At 40.1% G+C, this 17,589-nt stretch overlaps 1 protein-coding gene across 7 annotated transcripts in view; it reads right to left on the bottom strand.

Annotated features, from left to right (window-relative positions):
- Positions 1 to 257: 257 nt before the first annotated feature.
- LOC122559542 overlaps positions 258 to 17,589 on the bottom strand; it is a 68,658-nt gene continuing 51,326 nt past the window's right edge. For 4 of the 7 annotated variants that reach the window (XM_043709184.1, XM_043709185.1, XM_043709183.1 and 1 more), the window contains one exon: positions 259 to 2,241. In XM_043709184.1, the coding sequence (XP_043565119.1) occupies positions 2,090 to 2,241 (152 nt within the window). In that variant the 3' untranslated portion in view covers positions 259 to 2,089. Of the gene's footprint in view, positions 2,242 to 17,589 lie in introns of all 7 variants that reach the window. The other 3 variants (XM_043709190.1, XM_043709186.1, XM_043709189.1) reach the window with 2 other exon arrangements.

Raw genomic sequence — 17,589 nt, forward strand, 5'->3', positions numbered from 1 at the left:
TTTCTAAAAGCAATGCTTTGATCAATGAACTAGAGATTCGATGCCAATTTTGTGGAGTGCGAACAGGTGCTGTTTATATACCTTTTCTTTTTATTGGAAAAGAACAGGATCCTGTGTTTTAATGTAACTTCCAACTCGATTCTGTGCACCCAACTGACTCTATTGTCAGTACAATTCTTTGCACACTTTGGTCAGCATTTGCTAAATAATCGTATCACAGAGTAAAATCTAACATAGGACAGTTTTGCAAGCACAATTATTTCGATATGGTTAGTCCCTCACTTGTTGCAAAACAGCTAAAGTGACTTGCTGCTTGATACTGGGCCCAGTAAAGTTATTAAACTGTTTAAAATTCTGATCAGCAGCTTACCTTGGAATTAGCCAGTGCAATGGCAGAATACGAAGGCAGTTTCATTTGTAGCTCAAATACCAATGGCTGATTTATGGCTCACTATTAGTAATAGTTAAACTCTGATCCAGATTTTGTGTTGCATCTGTAACCTGTCCTGCCAAAAGTTAGGCAATAGAATGTTGTCTCTGTATTCATTAAGTCCAAAAGAATACTCCCAGCTCCCAACACATGAAATAGCTCTCTTGTAATCAGTTCTCTTTGTCAGTCTGGTTTTAAACTGCATCAAATTAAACTCAGTCAAGGATAAAGTGCGATTTTGAATCACATTCAGGTGGTCAGGATTCTTTTATGCAATTTGATAATCGCTTCCAGCCTTGCGTATCTAAACCAGTCGGACAGAAGAAAAATGACTAGCAAATACAGAGTACAGCGGATAAAGGGTGCTGATGTTTACAGTGACCACACACACTATAGGAATTGAAGCCATATTATTAGCATTACTTTGTATTGAAAGCCAAGTGTCCAGCCAACTGAGATAACTGAAGTGTCAGAGAAAAGGCAGGTTTCTATCTATTGTATTCATCGGGAGAATTTAGAGTAATTTGAATTAGGAGAGGAGCAACACAAACTGAAGATTTAGCATAAACGAGTCAACAGTTAATGTGCAAAAATTAACCAACTGTCTCCAATACTCTATTATTAAAGGAAATCTTTTAATAAAGGTTGTCTGCAAGGCTGAAAGATGGATGGAACAATACTGCAGAGCACTTAACATAGGATTAGATTTATACAGAATTGTGGCCTATTCAAAGAAATATCTTCACATCAAACCTCAATCTTACTGCCATTATATTAAAACAGTTAACCTTAAGAAAATAACCTTCAAGACATTAACACAAAGTTGATTTGAAAGCTTAGTGTTAGACTTATAATAGTTACAATGCTTTCAGAAATGTTGGTTGTATAAAAAAAACAGCACTTCAAACTCAAATTGAAAATTCCTCCAAATCTCCAGCATACTGCAACCATTTCACAGTAAAGTTAGAAATTGATTTGAACTTTGTCAATACTCTTTAATAATGTACAATTCTGACAATCTAAATAAAGGAACTAACCACAAACTAAAAACAATAGTTAATTTCTATCACTGTCAAACATCATTCAAAACATAACTTGCACAGTAGAAAACGGAGGTAAAAATTATAGTTAAATATGAAAAATGCCTTTGTAAACAGTAAAGCAAATTTACCAGTGTATAAAATCATAATACATTCTGGACTTATCACAAGAAACTTTTACCCAGTAACTTATTTCGTTGTTCACAGTGGCACTTTGTTCAATACTTATATATGAAAATTGGTGAGACGTATATAGTGAAATTGAGCACCATGCACAATTCAACTGAGGTACTCAAGTCAGTCAATATCACAGCTTCTGACCAAATCTAATATCAAACTAATCGTTCCAAAGGGAACCGCATACAACTTAAACCCAACAGAACCTTTCAATGAAGCATCCGATCATATTAAACTTGGAATTAAGACAAACAATCAAACGTTTTGCACAAAGCCTTTCAATTTCCGTGCCATTAGTAAGATTGGAGGGAATTGTTACAAAAGACCAAAAAAAAGCACCAGTGTAATTCATACAAATAAATGGTACATATTTCTTTTAAAAAAAATAAAAGGGTCAATATTAAAAAGGATGCCAGTAAAGGACAAAATCTTCATTAGGCAATTATTGAGATTTGGCTCTTCTTTTCGCCTTAGTTTTGCAGAACTTTCCAGAAACAGGTACTAGATTAACAAGTACAGCACGTTCTCCCGATGAAGAGTAGGTTTTATCCCTGACCATAACATGACAATTGTAGTTGGGTAGATGTTTGGCATCTGTCAAAAAAAAAACAAATTGTTAGCACCCAAGGAAGTAAAATACATCAAGCTCATCCAAAAAGTTATTTTTCTTAATCTGTTCTTTCCTTAAAATGACAATTCAGGTGGTTGTACAGATGTTAACTTCATCTGAGGAAGGGTCACTCGATCAGAAAAAATCTGATTTCTCTCCACAGGTGCTGCCAGACCTAAGATTTTCCAGCAATTCCTGATTTTGTTGCTCATAAAACCATTTACTTATGAAAATAACTTGCATTTACATAGCTCCTTTCACATCCTCAGGATTGACAAAATTACTTCACAGCAAAATACTCCACAAAACAATTGCTGATGGTTCAAAACAGATCAGGACAGTTACAACTATTGCTAATCCTGCATGTGACCAGTGTGCACAAATGGGTTTTCAGATCAGGAAGGAAGAGTTTCAGAGCATTTCCCCTCGGTATCATGGGGAAAAAGGAGCACACTGTTTGAGTTGAAATCAGTAGTATCCAGACCAGAAGAATGAAACAAGTCTTGATCGGAGTGAATAAGGAACATGAATTCTATTTGCTGATAGGTGGAAGAATTGTAGATACGCCTTTGCAATGCTTAATCACTAGGTACTAAGAAATAGTTTCCAGCATTCCTGCCTTTAATTCCTATCCAACCATCTTCAACAAAAAAAAAAGACGACCAAGGAGGAGGCTTCGTTGGGGCATAACCCGATCAGCTGTTTCTGTTGCTTTTCTTCCTTATCCTAGATCACCAGGGCATATACTCAATTTCTCCCCTCTGTCAAAACTGTAGGTTTTCTCTAACACCATCCCCATGCCCTTTCTACTTCACCCTGACAAAGATTCACTTCCTGCTCCTTCAATTCTCACGGTGGCAGGTTACCCAGTGACCTCTTGCACAGGTCCTAGTCTTTGCACTTCAAACTGTGCCACCATCATAATATTCTTCACAAAGAAAATCAATTCTTAATCCCACCAACCTTGTAAACTACAATCCCATTTGCAGTCTCTCTTTCCTCTTAAATCTGAGTGCATACCACCTCCCAATGTATGCATGAATACCCTCCGGTGTTCACCATTGCAAATATACCAAAAATGTTCAAAAATCACAAATTAAAATCTTATTTGATTGTGTCAAAGGTAAGCTTTGTCTCTGCATCCTACTTGATCTTCCACAACTGACACTCCTCTCACATCCTGCAGTCCTGCAGGCAGTATGAGGACATACAGCCTCTTGATGGCATCAATCAACAGCAGGCAATCATGTGTCACATGTACAGGAATGATACGCTGCTCTACCTTAACTAACCAAAGGCAGGAACAAAAGACTTTTCAATCCCTTGAGCCCACTCCATTATACTTTAAGGATGGCTGACCTGACATTCCTCACATTCACTTTCCTGCATTTCCCTTGTAAACCTTGATGCCCTGATTCATCAAGAATCTCTCAGGCTCAAACATAGCCAAGGCCTCTGCCCCACAGCTCTCTGTAACAAGGAGGTCCAAAGACTCTTTGACCCACAGAGAAGAAATTCCTCATTATTATCTCGGACTTAAATTGGCACCCTTTTATTCAGAGACTATGTCACCTGTCCCGAGACTCCTCCATGAGGGGTAACAGCCTCTAATATTTACTGTCAAGCCCCGTAAAATTTCTATATGTTTCAATAGGATCACTACACACTGAAGTTCAGAAGAATGAGAATGAGTCGCAATTAGTTTAACCTTTGCGCACAAGACCTCTACATCAGAGATCATCTTCGTGATCCTTCTCTTAACTGCCTCCAATGAAATGTCTTTTCTTAAATAAGGGGACCTAAACTGCTAAGTACTCCAGATGTAGTCTCACCAGCACCCTATGCAATTGCAGTCAGACTTCCCTACTCTTATACCTCAACATCCCATTTGCCTTCCTGATTATCTGCTGCATCTGTGCACTAGTTTACTGCATTTCATGCACAAAGCCCCAAGTCCCTTTGTGTTGGCAGTTTTCTGCAGATTTTCTCCATTTTATACTCTCCCCTCTCTTGTTCTCCCTTTCAAAATGAACTTCATGTTTTCCCACTATTTCAAAAATTCTCAGACTGTTTCTGACATCCTGTCTGGGAAGGCCAGAAATGTCATCTAATTAAACATTGTAGCTGTCACCTTCGGTATCAACTCCACACTCCATTTCTTGGTCATTGACTTTATCCCTCTCCCTGACCGCTGCCTGTGGTTGAAATCACACAGTAAATGCACACGATGTCAGATTTGGCCTCAAGCTGAGTTTCCAATCAAAACTCCAAACCATCACCAAACCAACAGTTTCTATCGCCATAACTACTTCAGGTCAACTGATGCTGAAACCCTCATACATGCCTTGATTACTTCAAGACCACGATTTGAATGCACTCAGGCTCCTATACTAGCATTGTTCATAAACTGGAGACCATCCACAGTCCTGCTCCCCTTTTCCTATTCATATTAGTTCCACTCAGCTATCCACACTTTTGCCTGGTCACTCATGTTGGTTCCCAATTAAGCAGTGCCTCAAATTTTAAATTTCTCAAATTATGATTATCCAATTATTCTCAATTGCTTTAGTGGTCACACCTACCTCCATTTCCAAATCACCTGTAGCTGTACAAGCCTCATCTCATTCTGGTCAGAGATTTTAGATGCTCTCTTATCAGTGGTCATGCCCTCAGTTGTCCAGGCTTTAATTCCATCCCCCAAAAACCCTGACTCAACCCCATTTCCTTTCAAGATCCTCCTTAAAACCCAACTTTCTAAATAAGCTTCTAATCATTTGTCCTAACATAGACCAATACATCTTGGTGCCTTACTTTGGTTTATAATATCTGGTGAAACACCTTAGAAGAATTTGTTACATGACACACAGATGTAAGCTCTTCACAAACAAAGAACATAGGTATCAGCACATATTTAACAATCCATGTGAATTTGACTACTAAGTAATTGCGCCTCTAATTGGTGCATAAAGTCAAGGCCACCTGGGCTTGATATCCGACAGCAGAGAATGGCAGTGTCTTTTACATAATTATTTACTATGACTATCACACTAGCTCAGCCTTAGTTATGTCACTGGATTGTCATCTCTTCACAAATCAGTTATTTTTGCAGTTGCACAACTCAAGCATTTCAAAGATCTCTGGATTCTGCTCATGATCGCATTTCACCTCCCTGATTTTTAAACCTTTGCCTTGGGGTAGATGTTGACAAAAGTAATGTAACTCAGGCACGTGGTTTCCCACTTCACTGTCCAACAATCAACCTTAGCCAGCGAACCCTGGGGATTTCAGCTAATGCACTACTTTCATGACATCTTTCACGAAATAGAAGGGCTATTACAGAGTAAAGTTAATAATAGATTATTTTCTGAATTAACCTAATCTTACAGATATTTGTTTCTCATTTCTGCAGCCAAGATCGCCTAGAATGGAGCATTTAAGTTATGGACAGACATCGGACACACCAGGTTTGCTTTTCAGAGCAGAGGAGACAAGGGGGGAAATATGATGGAGATGCATAGATTTATGAGGGGCATAGATTTAAGCCAAGGACAGAAGGTTTAGAGGATATGAGAGGAAATAAATTTTTCATGAAGGGTATCAGGAATCTGGAACTCATTGCCTGTAAGGGTGTTAAGTACATTTTAGTAGTACTTGGATATGCATTGCAGATGGAAGGTATAAAAGGCTGTGGGCCAAATGCTGGAAAATGGCAATATTTAAGTGATTGGTTTTGACCAGCAGGGACACAATTATGCTAAAGGGCCTTTTCCTGGGCTCTATGATTCAATTAGAGTCACAGAGTTGTACAGCATGGAAACAGACCCTTCGGTCCAACCTGTCCATGCTGACCAGATACCCCAACCCAATCTAGTCCCACCTGCCAGCACCCGGCCCATACCCCTCCAAACCCTTCCTATTCATATAGCCTCTTAAATGTTGCAATTGTACAGCCTCCATCACATCCTCTGGCAGTTCATCCCATACACGTACCACCCTCAGCATCTCTTTTATATCTTTTCCCTCTCACCCTAAACCTATGCCCTCTCGTTCTGGAATCCCTGACCCCAGGGAAAAGACTATCTATTTATCCTATCCATGCCCCTCAATTTTGTAAACCTCTATAAGGTCACCCCTCAGCCTCCGAAGCTCCAGGGAAAACAGCCCCAGCCTGTTCAGCCTCTCCCTGTAGCTCAGATCCTCCAACCCTGGCAACATCCTTGTAAATCTTTTCTGAACCCTTTCAAGTTTCATAACATCTTTCTGATAGGAAGACCAGAACTGCACGCAATATTCCAGCATTGGCCTAACCAATATCCTGGACAGCCACAACATGACCTCCCAACTCCTGTACTCAATACTCTGACCAAAAAGGAAAGCACACCAAACGCCTTCTTTCACTATCCTATCTACCTGCAACTCCAGTTTCAAGGGACTATGAACCTGCACTCCAAGGTTTCTTTGATTAGCAACACTCCCTAGGACCTTACCATTAAGTGTATAAGCCCTGCTAAGATAGCAAACTTACTAACTGTACCTCTTATGCTCGCATCCAAATCATTTATGTAAATGACAAAAAGTAAAGGGCCCAGCACTGATCCTTGTGGCACTCCACTAGTCACAGGCCTCCATTCTGAAAAACAACCCTCCACTACCACCCTCTGTCTTCTACCTTTGAGCCAGTTCTGTATCCAAATGGCTAGTTCTTCCTGTATTCCATGAGATCTAACCTTGATAATCAGTCTCCCATGGGGAACCTTGTCGAATGCCTTATTGATCACATATAAATCACATCTACTACTCTGCCCTCCATCTTCTACTCTGCCCTCCATCTTCTTTGTTACTTCTTCAAAAAACTCAAATCAAGTTTGAGAGACATGATTTCCCACGCACAAAGCCATGCTTACTATCCCGAATCAGTCCTTGCCTTTCCAAATACATGTACATCCTGTCCCTCAGGATTCCCTCCAACAACTTGCCCACCACCGAGGTCAGACTCACCGGTCTATAGTTCACTGGCTTGTCTTTACCGCCCTCCTTAAACAGTGGCGCTACGTTTGCCAACCTCCAGTCTTCCGGCACCTCACCTGTGACTATTGATGATACAAATATCTCAGCAAGAGGCCCAGCAATCACTTCTCTAGCTTCCCACAGAGTTCTCGGGTACACGTGGTCAGGTCCTTGGGGATCTATCCACTTTTAACTGTTTCAAGACATCCAGCACTTCCTCCTCTGTAATCTGGACATTTTGCAAGATGACACCATCTATTTCCCTACAGTCTATATCTTCCATATCCTTTTCCACAGTATATGACCATCAAATGTGGTACATACCAGCAGCTGAGATCCAAGGTGAAAGTGATCCACCACTCACCCTTTAACACTGCATTCCAGTTGAGCACGAGGCCTTTGGTCTATTTATCATTGGGCAACGAGTCTGTCTCAGACAGAATTGCCAAAATATTTCCTGATCACTTGTTTAAAAACAACATGGAGAACATTCTGGTGCTGTGAGGTGTACAAGGGGGGAAAAAAACCACACTGGAAAATCATTTGCAAGCCATACTGAAGCTGAAGGTGAACAAGATTGTAGTTTCTCTCAATTTGCACTCAGTTTCAGTAGAGATTGCAAATACCTTGCAAAGTTCACTTTAATTGGGTAGTTTTGTTTTTAAAACAGAGCAAGATGCAAAGTAAAGTATTTTTTGTTATTAGCATGTCTTATCTCATTTATGGGAAAATGTCAAGACTCTGAAGAAAGATATTTTACAGTGCAGAGATTGCCATTGAGCCCATCCGATTGGTACCAAATGAACATTCGACTTGGTTCATGTCCTGCCTTTCACACATATTGATTGTATTCTACTAGATTCTAAGCATCCAATGCCTTCGAATGCCTCAAATGAATCTGCCTTCATCACACTTTCAGGCATTGCATCAGACTCACCTACTTGCATGAAAGTTGGTTCACCTCCAGCACTTGCTTTTTTTTTCCCCACAGAACACCTGTTTTTCCCCAATACACTTTATGATTGTAAATAGTTTCTCCTCATCCACGGTCTATAATATTCTACATTAAAATTTACAAGCACGTAGGCAGAGTTAAGGCCGACAGCTAATTTAAGTCTGCAAATAATAAATTAGAACGGTCAGTAAAACCACAGGAGGCAGCTCAGAAATGAAAACGTTTGACAAATTATGTGATCCAAAAGTTAAACAGACGAAATTTAATATGCACATAAGGGAAATGGAAAATGCTTATTCTGTAATGTCAAAATAGCAAAGAATAAAATGTCAAGGAAACCTGGGCAGCTTCAGTGAGGGACTGGATAGTTATCTAAAGAGAAATCACATGGCTACGTCCAAGTTGTTCTGACAGAGGCCCGGCAAAAACTATGATGAGCTGATTTTCCTCCCGCTGGTGTGCTGATTATTCCAAAATTCTGTACGTTGAATACAATAGAACAATTCACTGTTAAACGGTGTAGTTCTCCAGTGTTGGACCACATCTGAAGTATGACATGCTACCTGAACAACAACAAACAAGAGAGAAGTTCAAACACTGGAGAATGTGAAGAGCAGAGGCTGATTCTGGATATTGAAGAGTGCACGTTCAAGACCTGCTTATTCATAGGATATTTGAAAACATCTTGCCATACTGCATTATTCCCAGCAATTGCCAGAAACATCCTTCCCCTTCCTTTTTTAGTTAAAATCTCAAAGGATTGAGGAAAATAAATAATCCCTGAGGAACAAATGAAACATGACAACTGCCTATTGACTACCAGGTTTGGCGCTAAGTTCTGAAGAGAATGGTTTTTTTCCTCTCTCTCTGTCTTCTACTCTGGGGGAAAAGTAAAGTACTTTGTCCTTTTTACTTTCAATTCTTTCTTTCCCACACTGCTGCTCCATATCCTCCAATCACAGATCCCATTGGAGGGAGCAGTGGGAGCAGAGAAACATTAGAGTTTTTCCATGCTAACTTTTTAAATTGACTTCTACTGTCACAAAAAAAAAGGATAGAACGCAGAAGTGCAAACAAACTGAAAAGTAAAACAGTTTTCACATATTTACTGCAGTTTTTTTGGTGAGCAAGTTGTGTGGAATAGGGGCTCCCCTTAGTTATATCAGACTAGTGAGTCACTCGTCATTAAAGCCCAGAGTAAGAGTGTGGTGCTGGAAAAGCACAGGTCAGGCAGCATCCGAGGAGCAGAAAAATTGACGTTTCAGGCAAAAGGCCCTTCCTTAACTACTGTTTTGAAGAGATTCTTATTCAGTTAAGACCTATGAATCTTCAAGTGATAAGCTTGCTTGTTGACTTAAGTCTTTCAGAATTTTTCATTATCAGTTTACGTTCTCTAACCTAAGTCCACATTTTAGAGTCCAAAGCCCAGTACAAAATACACGTCTTACAGCCACAGTACCATCACAAATTGGCCTCAAGTGTTCCTGAACTTATGTAAAGCAAGTTAGCTCCACAACACTGACTGATGACAGTGAAGGAAAACATGCAAGACAATGCATTTAGCTAAATTTCCAAAACCACACAATCTGCCAACATTCATTATCTGGATATGCATGTTCAAATTAATCAATGAGTTTGCAGTGCCTCTAGAAATATGAGTGAGGTAGCATCTTCAGTAATGAAGAACGAACAAATGGAAGACCAGAGGGTTGACGCTGCAGAGTTTTCTAAAATCACAATGGGCATAGGTATGGTGAATAGCCAAGTACTGTTCCCCAGGATAGGGGAGTCCAAAACTAGATGGCATAGATTTACGGTAAGAGGTAAGATTTGAAAGAGGCCTGAAGGGCAGCTTTTTCAGAGTGGTGCATATATGGAAAGACCTGTCAAAGGAAGTGGTAGAGACAAGTACAATCATAGCATTTGAAAGACATTTGGACACGTACATGGATAGGAAAAGGGTTAGAGGGATATGGGTGAAATGCAGATAAATGGGACTGGAACAGTTGAGGAAACCTAGTTGACATGGAAGAATTGGACCAAAGGGCCTGTTTCTATGCTGTATGATCGAATGGTGGAGCAGACTCTATGAGCCATATAGACTAATTCTGCTCTTATATCTCATGAACTTATGACTCTGACAAACTGAAGGATATTTGCATGGTCTTGCATTTTTCTCAAATTTAAGAGGAAATAAAAGTTCTCCAAATGTGATCCTCCTACAGTCATCCTGAGGTGTCTAAAATTGGACTGAGACCAAGCTTCATTGATCCACAGCATCCAACCTGAGCAGATGCAGCAGTTTTGTTTCACATTCTTCAAGAATCAACTGATCATCTGCATTAGTTCCAGGTAATTTTCCATTAATTTGGACTTGAATGTAAAATAACTGACGACCCATTTCCTGGAGGTTATTACTGATCAAAAACTAAACTGGTCCGACCATCTAAATACGGTGACTACTGGAGCAGTTCAGAAGCTGAGAACTGGGAAACAACTAACTCACCATGTTACTCCCAAGTCAAAGCGTGATGCAATATATCCTACTTGCTTGAGTGCACCATAAACGCTCAAAAACTCAACACCAAAGACAAACCAACCCACTCAATTGGCAATCATCCACTTTCAACATTCACTCCTTCCACAACAAATGCACAGTAACAGCAGTGTGTATCTTCTAAAAGATGCACTGCAGTAACTCCACCAGGACTCCTTCAACCATCTATAAAGCAGGGGAACACCATCATGACTTGAAGAACTGCTATTCGTTCCGTTTTCACCGGTCAAAATTATAGAGCTCAATCCCGAAACAGTGTGGTGGCACATACTCTTGATTGCAACAAAGAAAGGTGGTAATTCACCAGGATAACCACCTCCAGACCAATTAGGGACGAGCTACAATGGTTGCCCTAGCCAGTGATACCCTCAAGTCATGAACGAAGTAAAAAAAAATACAATGGATAACCCCTTCATTAGGGTGGTCAGCACAAGCGATTGAAATTGGTGGAATACATCATATGATAAATGAATCAGATTTAGGTTTTTACAAAATTCAACTCCTCTAATCTCATTTCCTCAGTCATAAAAAGACAAAGTCAAACAAAAGTAATACAGATAAAGCTTCATCTTGAACTGCTGTTAAACGTCCTTGGGTCTTTTCTACATTGTGGCCCGAGGATTTTTTCTGCCAAGTTCTCCATGTAATCAGCAGAGAAAAAGAGATAGACTGCACTCAGAGACCTATGCAAATTCATGACAATTAGGACTTGCACCATTTCCTTATCCAAACAAACAAACAAACAAACAAACAAACAAACAAACAATCTGTTTTTTTTTCACCTTCTGCTTTAATATCTATACGAGAGAAAAGTTAAGTTATTTCTAGACTCAATATCCTTCCTGCCTGATTGAAAAGGAATCTGGTCCTTTAGCACGTGCACGCGCACACACACAGACACAGATTTTGTGGTCAGCAGCAACAGCAAATGTCACAGAGAAGAAAGTTTCTCACAATCTTGTTCTGGATTTTATCTTTCTCAATATTAGGTATGAATCCTGAGGCAAGGAAAGGGAATCGATGGATTGTATCGAAAAGTGTAAGCAGCCAATTATACTGCAGCATTCTCAGGGAGCAAACCATGTACATGTCAATAAATTCAATATTTTTAGTAAGTGTTGCAACAAGTAAAATGAAGTTTAGGGTATTCAGCTGAAGTATCTCAAACATTAAAAACATGATTTTCAGGCAAACAAAAAAAATGAACAAAGTGACGTGAATATGATTTTCCAAGGTTAGAAGCAATGGTCAGTAAGTAGTTCTGCCTGAATGAGTCACAAAATTCCAGTAAAAATTCATTCAGCCAACTTTAAGAAACAGCAGTACTACAGCAAACAGGGAAACTTATTGAGAGTTTCATATCCCTTTTTTAATGTATTGTCACCTGCAGGAACTTCAAAGCTGAAACTTTATTGCTGGAACAGCACAGCAGGTCAGGCAGCATCTATGTATTGTCACCTGCAGGAACTTCAAGTCAAGCACAAAGGATCACAGACATTGTGGGGCGGCACGGTTGCTAGTGTGGAGTTGCACATTCTCCCCATGTCTGTATGGGTTTTCTCCGGGTGCTCCGGTTTCCTCCCACAATCCAAAGATGTGCACGTTAGATGTATTGGCCATGCTAAATTGCCCATAGTGCTAGGTGCATTAGTCAGGGGTAAATATGGGGAACGGGTCTGGGTGGGTTACTCTTCAGAGGGTCAGTGTGGACTTGTTGGGCCAAAGGGCCTACTTCCATACTGTAGGGAATTTAATCTAACCAATGCATTTAAAGGAACACGTTTACATGTCTGCATTAATCGGTACTGACAGCTTTAGTGCTATCGCAGCTGCAAGATCTGAGCTAGATATTCTATGTATTTGACCTGATTTGCCCGACAGAATTCAGAGTCTTTGAAGCCTAATTCTGATTTAAAAAATAGAATTTTGAAACTTAAGTTCCAAAGGAGAATCACTGGACCCAAAAAGTTAACTTGCCTTTCTCTTCACAGATGCTACCAGACCTGTGTTTTTCCAGCAATTCGTTGTTGTTCCAAATCTAGAGCACCTGTACTTATAATTTGTACAAGTATGGGATCAGAGGTATATTCCTACTTTTATAGGCCATCTCAAGATCCATTTCCTCAATCTGTTTGACCATTAACCTACACCAGTTATATTAAAATAGCTAACAACGGTCATACGATTCCTTCACTGACTTCCAAAATATTTGCCTTTAGATACCATTTTCAGTATGTCCAACGTCTACAGCTGGAGCAGCAGTGATTTCCTCCAACTAAATATTGAAGACGACAAAGATTCCTGAACCATCAACGCTTCTTCCTGAGGAAGGAGAGGCAGATCCACATGTGAGAGCTGGGTGTTATATTTAACTAAGAGACCATCTTCCTTTCGCATACCCTCACAAATCAAAACACTGCCTTCCTCACCCTTTACATAAACCCACTGCTAACCTGTTATGACAAACTTCAGTTCTGCTGCCCAAATCCCAGCTCTCATCAAATCCTGTTCAACTCTCATTCCAACGCCCATCTACACCGGCTCATGAAGCAGCAACACCACGATTTTACAATAGTCACTCTCCAATTTAAATGTTTTCATGGCCTCAGCCCTTCCTGCTCGAACTTCCAACCCTCCCATCCTCTTCACACTACTATCCCAAACATGCAGTTTAACTGCAAATGGCCATTTCAGTTACCCCAGCTCCAAATCTTGGAATTCCTGCTATGAACCTTCCCACCGCTTGTCACCTTAAAAGTCATTAGTTGGCTTGCTATCAAAGTTAGCTTGCTAACACTTGAGTAAACAAGCTTGGGTCATTTTAAATATGATGCCATAAAGCGCCAGCATTCCATGAAGCGGTACGGTGGCTCAGTGGTTAGCACTGCTGCCTCTCAGCGCCAGGCACCCAGATTTGAATCCAGCCTTGGGCGATTGCGGAGTTTGCACTTTCTCCCTGTGTCTGTGTGGGATTCCTCTGGGTGCTCCAGTTTTCTCCCACAATCCAAAGATGTGCAGGTAAGGTGAATTGGTGCAGGGATGTGTAGGTTAGTTGCAGTTAGGGGTAAATGTAGAGTACTTGGGTAGGGGTATGAGTCTGGATGAGAGACTGCATCCAGATGGCTAGTTCTCCCTGTATTCCATGAGATTTAACCAGTCTCCCATATGAAAGCTTGTCGAATGCCTTATTGAAGTCCATATAGATCACATCCAATGCTCTGCTCTCATCAATCCTCTGTTACTTATTCAAAACAGTTAGAGAGACATGACCTCCCACGCACAAAGCCATGTTGACTATCCTTGATCAGTCCTTGCCTTTCCAAATACATGGATATCCTGTCCCTCAGGATTCCCTCCAATAACTTGCCAACCACTGACATCAGGCTCACTGGTCTATAGTTCCCTAGCTTGTCCTTACTACCTTTCTTAAATAGTGGCACCATGTTAACCAAACTCCAAGTCTTCTGGCATCTCACCTGTGACTATTGATAATACAAATATCGCAGCAAGGGGAACAGCAAACACTTCCCTAGCTTCACAAAGAGTTCTAGGGTACACCTGATTAGATCCTGGGGATTTATCTACCTTTATGGGTTTCAAGACATCGAGCACCACCTCCTCTGTAATATGTACATTTTTCAAGATGTCATCATGTTTCCCCACATTCTATATCTTCAATGTCCTTCTCCACAATAAAACCCTGATGCAAAATACTCGTTTAGTATCTCCCCCATCTCCTCTGACTCCACACAAAGGCCAACTTACTGATCTTTGATGGGCCCTATTCTCTCCCTCGTTACCCTTTTCCCTTTAATGTATTTATAAAATCCCCTCGGATTCTCCTTAACCCTATCTGCCAATGCGATCTCATGTCCCCTTTTTGTCCTCCTGATTTCCCTCTTAAGTATATTTCTACTTCCTTTATACTCCAAGGATTCACTCGATCTATCCTGTCTCTATCTGACATACACTTCCTTCTTTTTCTTAAGCAAACCCTCAATTTCTTTAGTCATCCAGCATTCCCTACACCTAACAGCCTTTCCTTTCACCCTAACAAGAATATACGGTCGCTGGACTCTCCTTATCTCATCTTTGATAGCTTCCCACTTTCCAGCCGTCCCTTTACATGCAAACATCTGTCGCCAATCAGCTTTTGAAAGTTTTTGCCTATACTGTCAAAATTAGCCTTCCTCCAATTTAAAACTTCAACTCTTAGATCTGGTCTATTGTTTTCCATCACTATTTTAAAACTAAAACGAAATAATTATGGTCGCTGGCCCCAAAGTGCTCCCCTACTGACACCTCAGTGACTTGCCCGGCCTTATTTCCCTAAAGAGTAGATTAGGTTTTACACCTTCTCTAGCAGATACATCCACATACTGAATCAGAAAATTTTCTTGTACTCATTTAAACTTCTCTCCACCCAAACTCTTAACACTATGGCAGTCCCGGTCTATGTTTGGAAAGTTAAAATCTCCTACCATAACCACCCTATTATTCTTACAGATAACTGAAATCTCCTTACAAATTTGTTTCTCAGTTTCCTGCTGACTATTAGCGAGTCTATAATACAATCCCAATAAGGTGATCATCCCTTTCTTATTTCTCAGTTCCACCCAAATAACTTCCCTGTATGTATTTCCAGGAATATCCTCCTTCAGTACAGCTGTCATGCTAACCCTTATCAAAAAGGCAACTCCCCCTCCTCTCCAGCCTCCCTTTCTATCCTTCCTTTAGCATTTTTTTCCTGGAACATTAAGCTGCCAAACTTGTCCATCCCTGAGCTGTGTTTCTGTAATTGCTGATACCCCAGTTCCGTGTTCCTAACCATGCCCTGAGTTCATCTGCCTTCCCTGTTAGGCCTCTTGCATTGAAATAAATGCAGTTTAATTTATCAGTCATACCTTGTTTTCTGCTTTGTCCCTGCCTGCCCTGACTGTTTGAATCGCTGCTTTTCTTAACTGTACCAGTCTCAGATTGATCTCTTTCTTCACTATCTCACACTTCCCCCTCACCTTACTACATCCTTCAGACTAACCATCGCAGAACGGCAGAACCATCAATGAGGCCTGCAAGGATAGTCTAACAGTATCTGGTGCTGAAACTCCTAACAGACTCAAACCCCATCTCTATTAAAAGTCGGAATACATAGATAGAAATTTGAGTATCAACAACTACCAAAACTTCCAAGATCAACATCAATCATAGAATTCTCATACTGAGGCAATGTCTTTTCCAATTCTGCTTTTTCTCATTTTGTAACTTAGGTACGAGTATGCAAGCAAACACACGTTTGCGTGGAATTCAGGACACGTTTTACCTTTTTAGTAATTTATCCTTTTTGCTAAATTCACAAAAAAACTAACCCATAATATTTATCAACGCAGACAGCTGCCTGGTTTGGTTCTTTGCAGTTTAACACAGGGTCAAATAGATACTGAATTTAAAAAGACATGTTTTTCGAAATCCAAAACTCTTGATATATTCACCCCTCTCAACTTGGTTGCAACACTCGCTTTAAAATTCAGTTTACAGACTCATTCCCCATCACCCATTTGTGGTGTGTATTTTTGGGAGTATATGATGCATTTTTTTCAATTTTAATTAAAATTACAATGAAATAGGGATTATTCCAGATATCTCAAATAGTACCTCATGGCCATGGGATTTCAGTTTCCAAACTTGTAAAGTACACAATCTTCTTCCAATAGCAACTCAGTTACCAAAATCAGGGTAACATTCAATAGTCTGCTGCAATTTTCACCATTTTAACTTGGCTCCTTTGCACTTTTGTGCTACAAATCTCATTGTATAAAAAGATCATGCTTCAACAACTTCATACTTTTACTGTCAAATTCTCAGACCTACTATTCTAAAACACAGCATTGTGTAAAGTAACAGACACACAAAGGAGCGATTTTTGCTGCTGCCACTTAACTTTATAGCAAATCCTCAGGTTACCCATTTAATTTGATCGAGATAGTGCCTTGGGTTTCATATGTACCTCACTCCTTGAACTGGGTACAAGGAGTCGCTGATTTATGAACACCCAAATTTACAAAGAATCGCATCTTGAATGCAATTTTAATTATCTGACATTTCCTTTACTTACAAATGGCTCTTTGTATTGCCTGCATTGCATTCTGACTTGCATACCAATCAACTTGCAAAGACTCAGGAACAGAACCAGTTTGCAACCTGGGGGTCTGTACTGTGATATCGAGCAAACAAAACCAGTGATGTGAAAGGTGGAGATCTGTAACCAAAACAGAAAGTGCTGGAGAAATTCACCAGGTCTGGCAGGATAAAGTCCAGTAAGACTCCTCTTCAGATACGCCTCGGAGAATTCTACCATAGGATTTGCCTGGAAAATCTTACATTATACATGATTGCTCACGCAGGAACAGATTTGATTGGCTGAAGGGGGGGGGGGGGAGGAGATAATGGAATTACTATCATTTTACTATCATTGCTATTACCTAAGCATGCATCATTATCATGCAGTTATAGATCTAGTGAGTAGCCATACACAAGATAATATACAACTCAAAGAAGGTGTATCTTCTCTGCACGAGGTCAGTTATTAAAAACCTCCTATATTCAAAAGTTTGTTTGGATTTCAATCCCTTTTCTAAAAAAATTTTAGTAACTTCATTTTTCCTTCTGACTCATTCCATTCCATGTTATCCAGTGTATGGAGAAATTCTGGTGATTATCCACTGTTAACTTTATCAGTGAAACTAAATGTTATGAGACAAATCAATTGTCAAGAGTATGGGCATTATCCTCAGCTCAGGATAACTGCTGATTAGT

The sequence above is a fragment of the Chiloscyllium plagiosum genome, chromosome 19, assembly GCF_004010195.1.
Source record: "Chiloscyllium plagiosum isolate BGI_BamShark_2017 chromosome 19, ASM401019v2, whole genome shotgun sequence".
Taxonomy (NCBI): Eukaryota; Metazoa; Chordata; class Chondrichthyes; order Orectolobiformes; family Hemiscylliidae; genus Chiloscyllium; species Chiloscyllium plagiosum.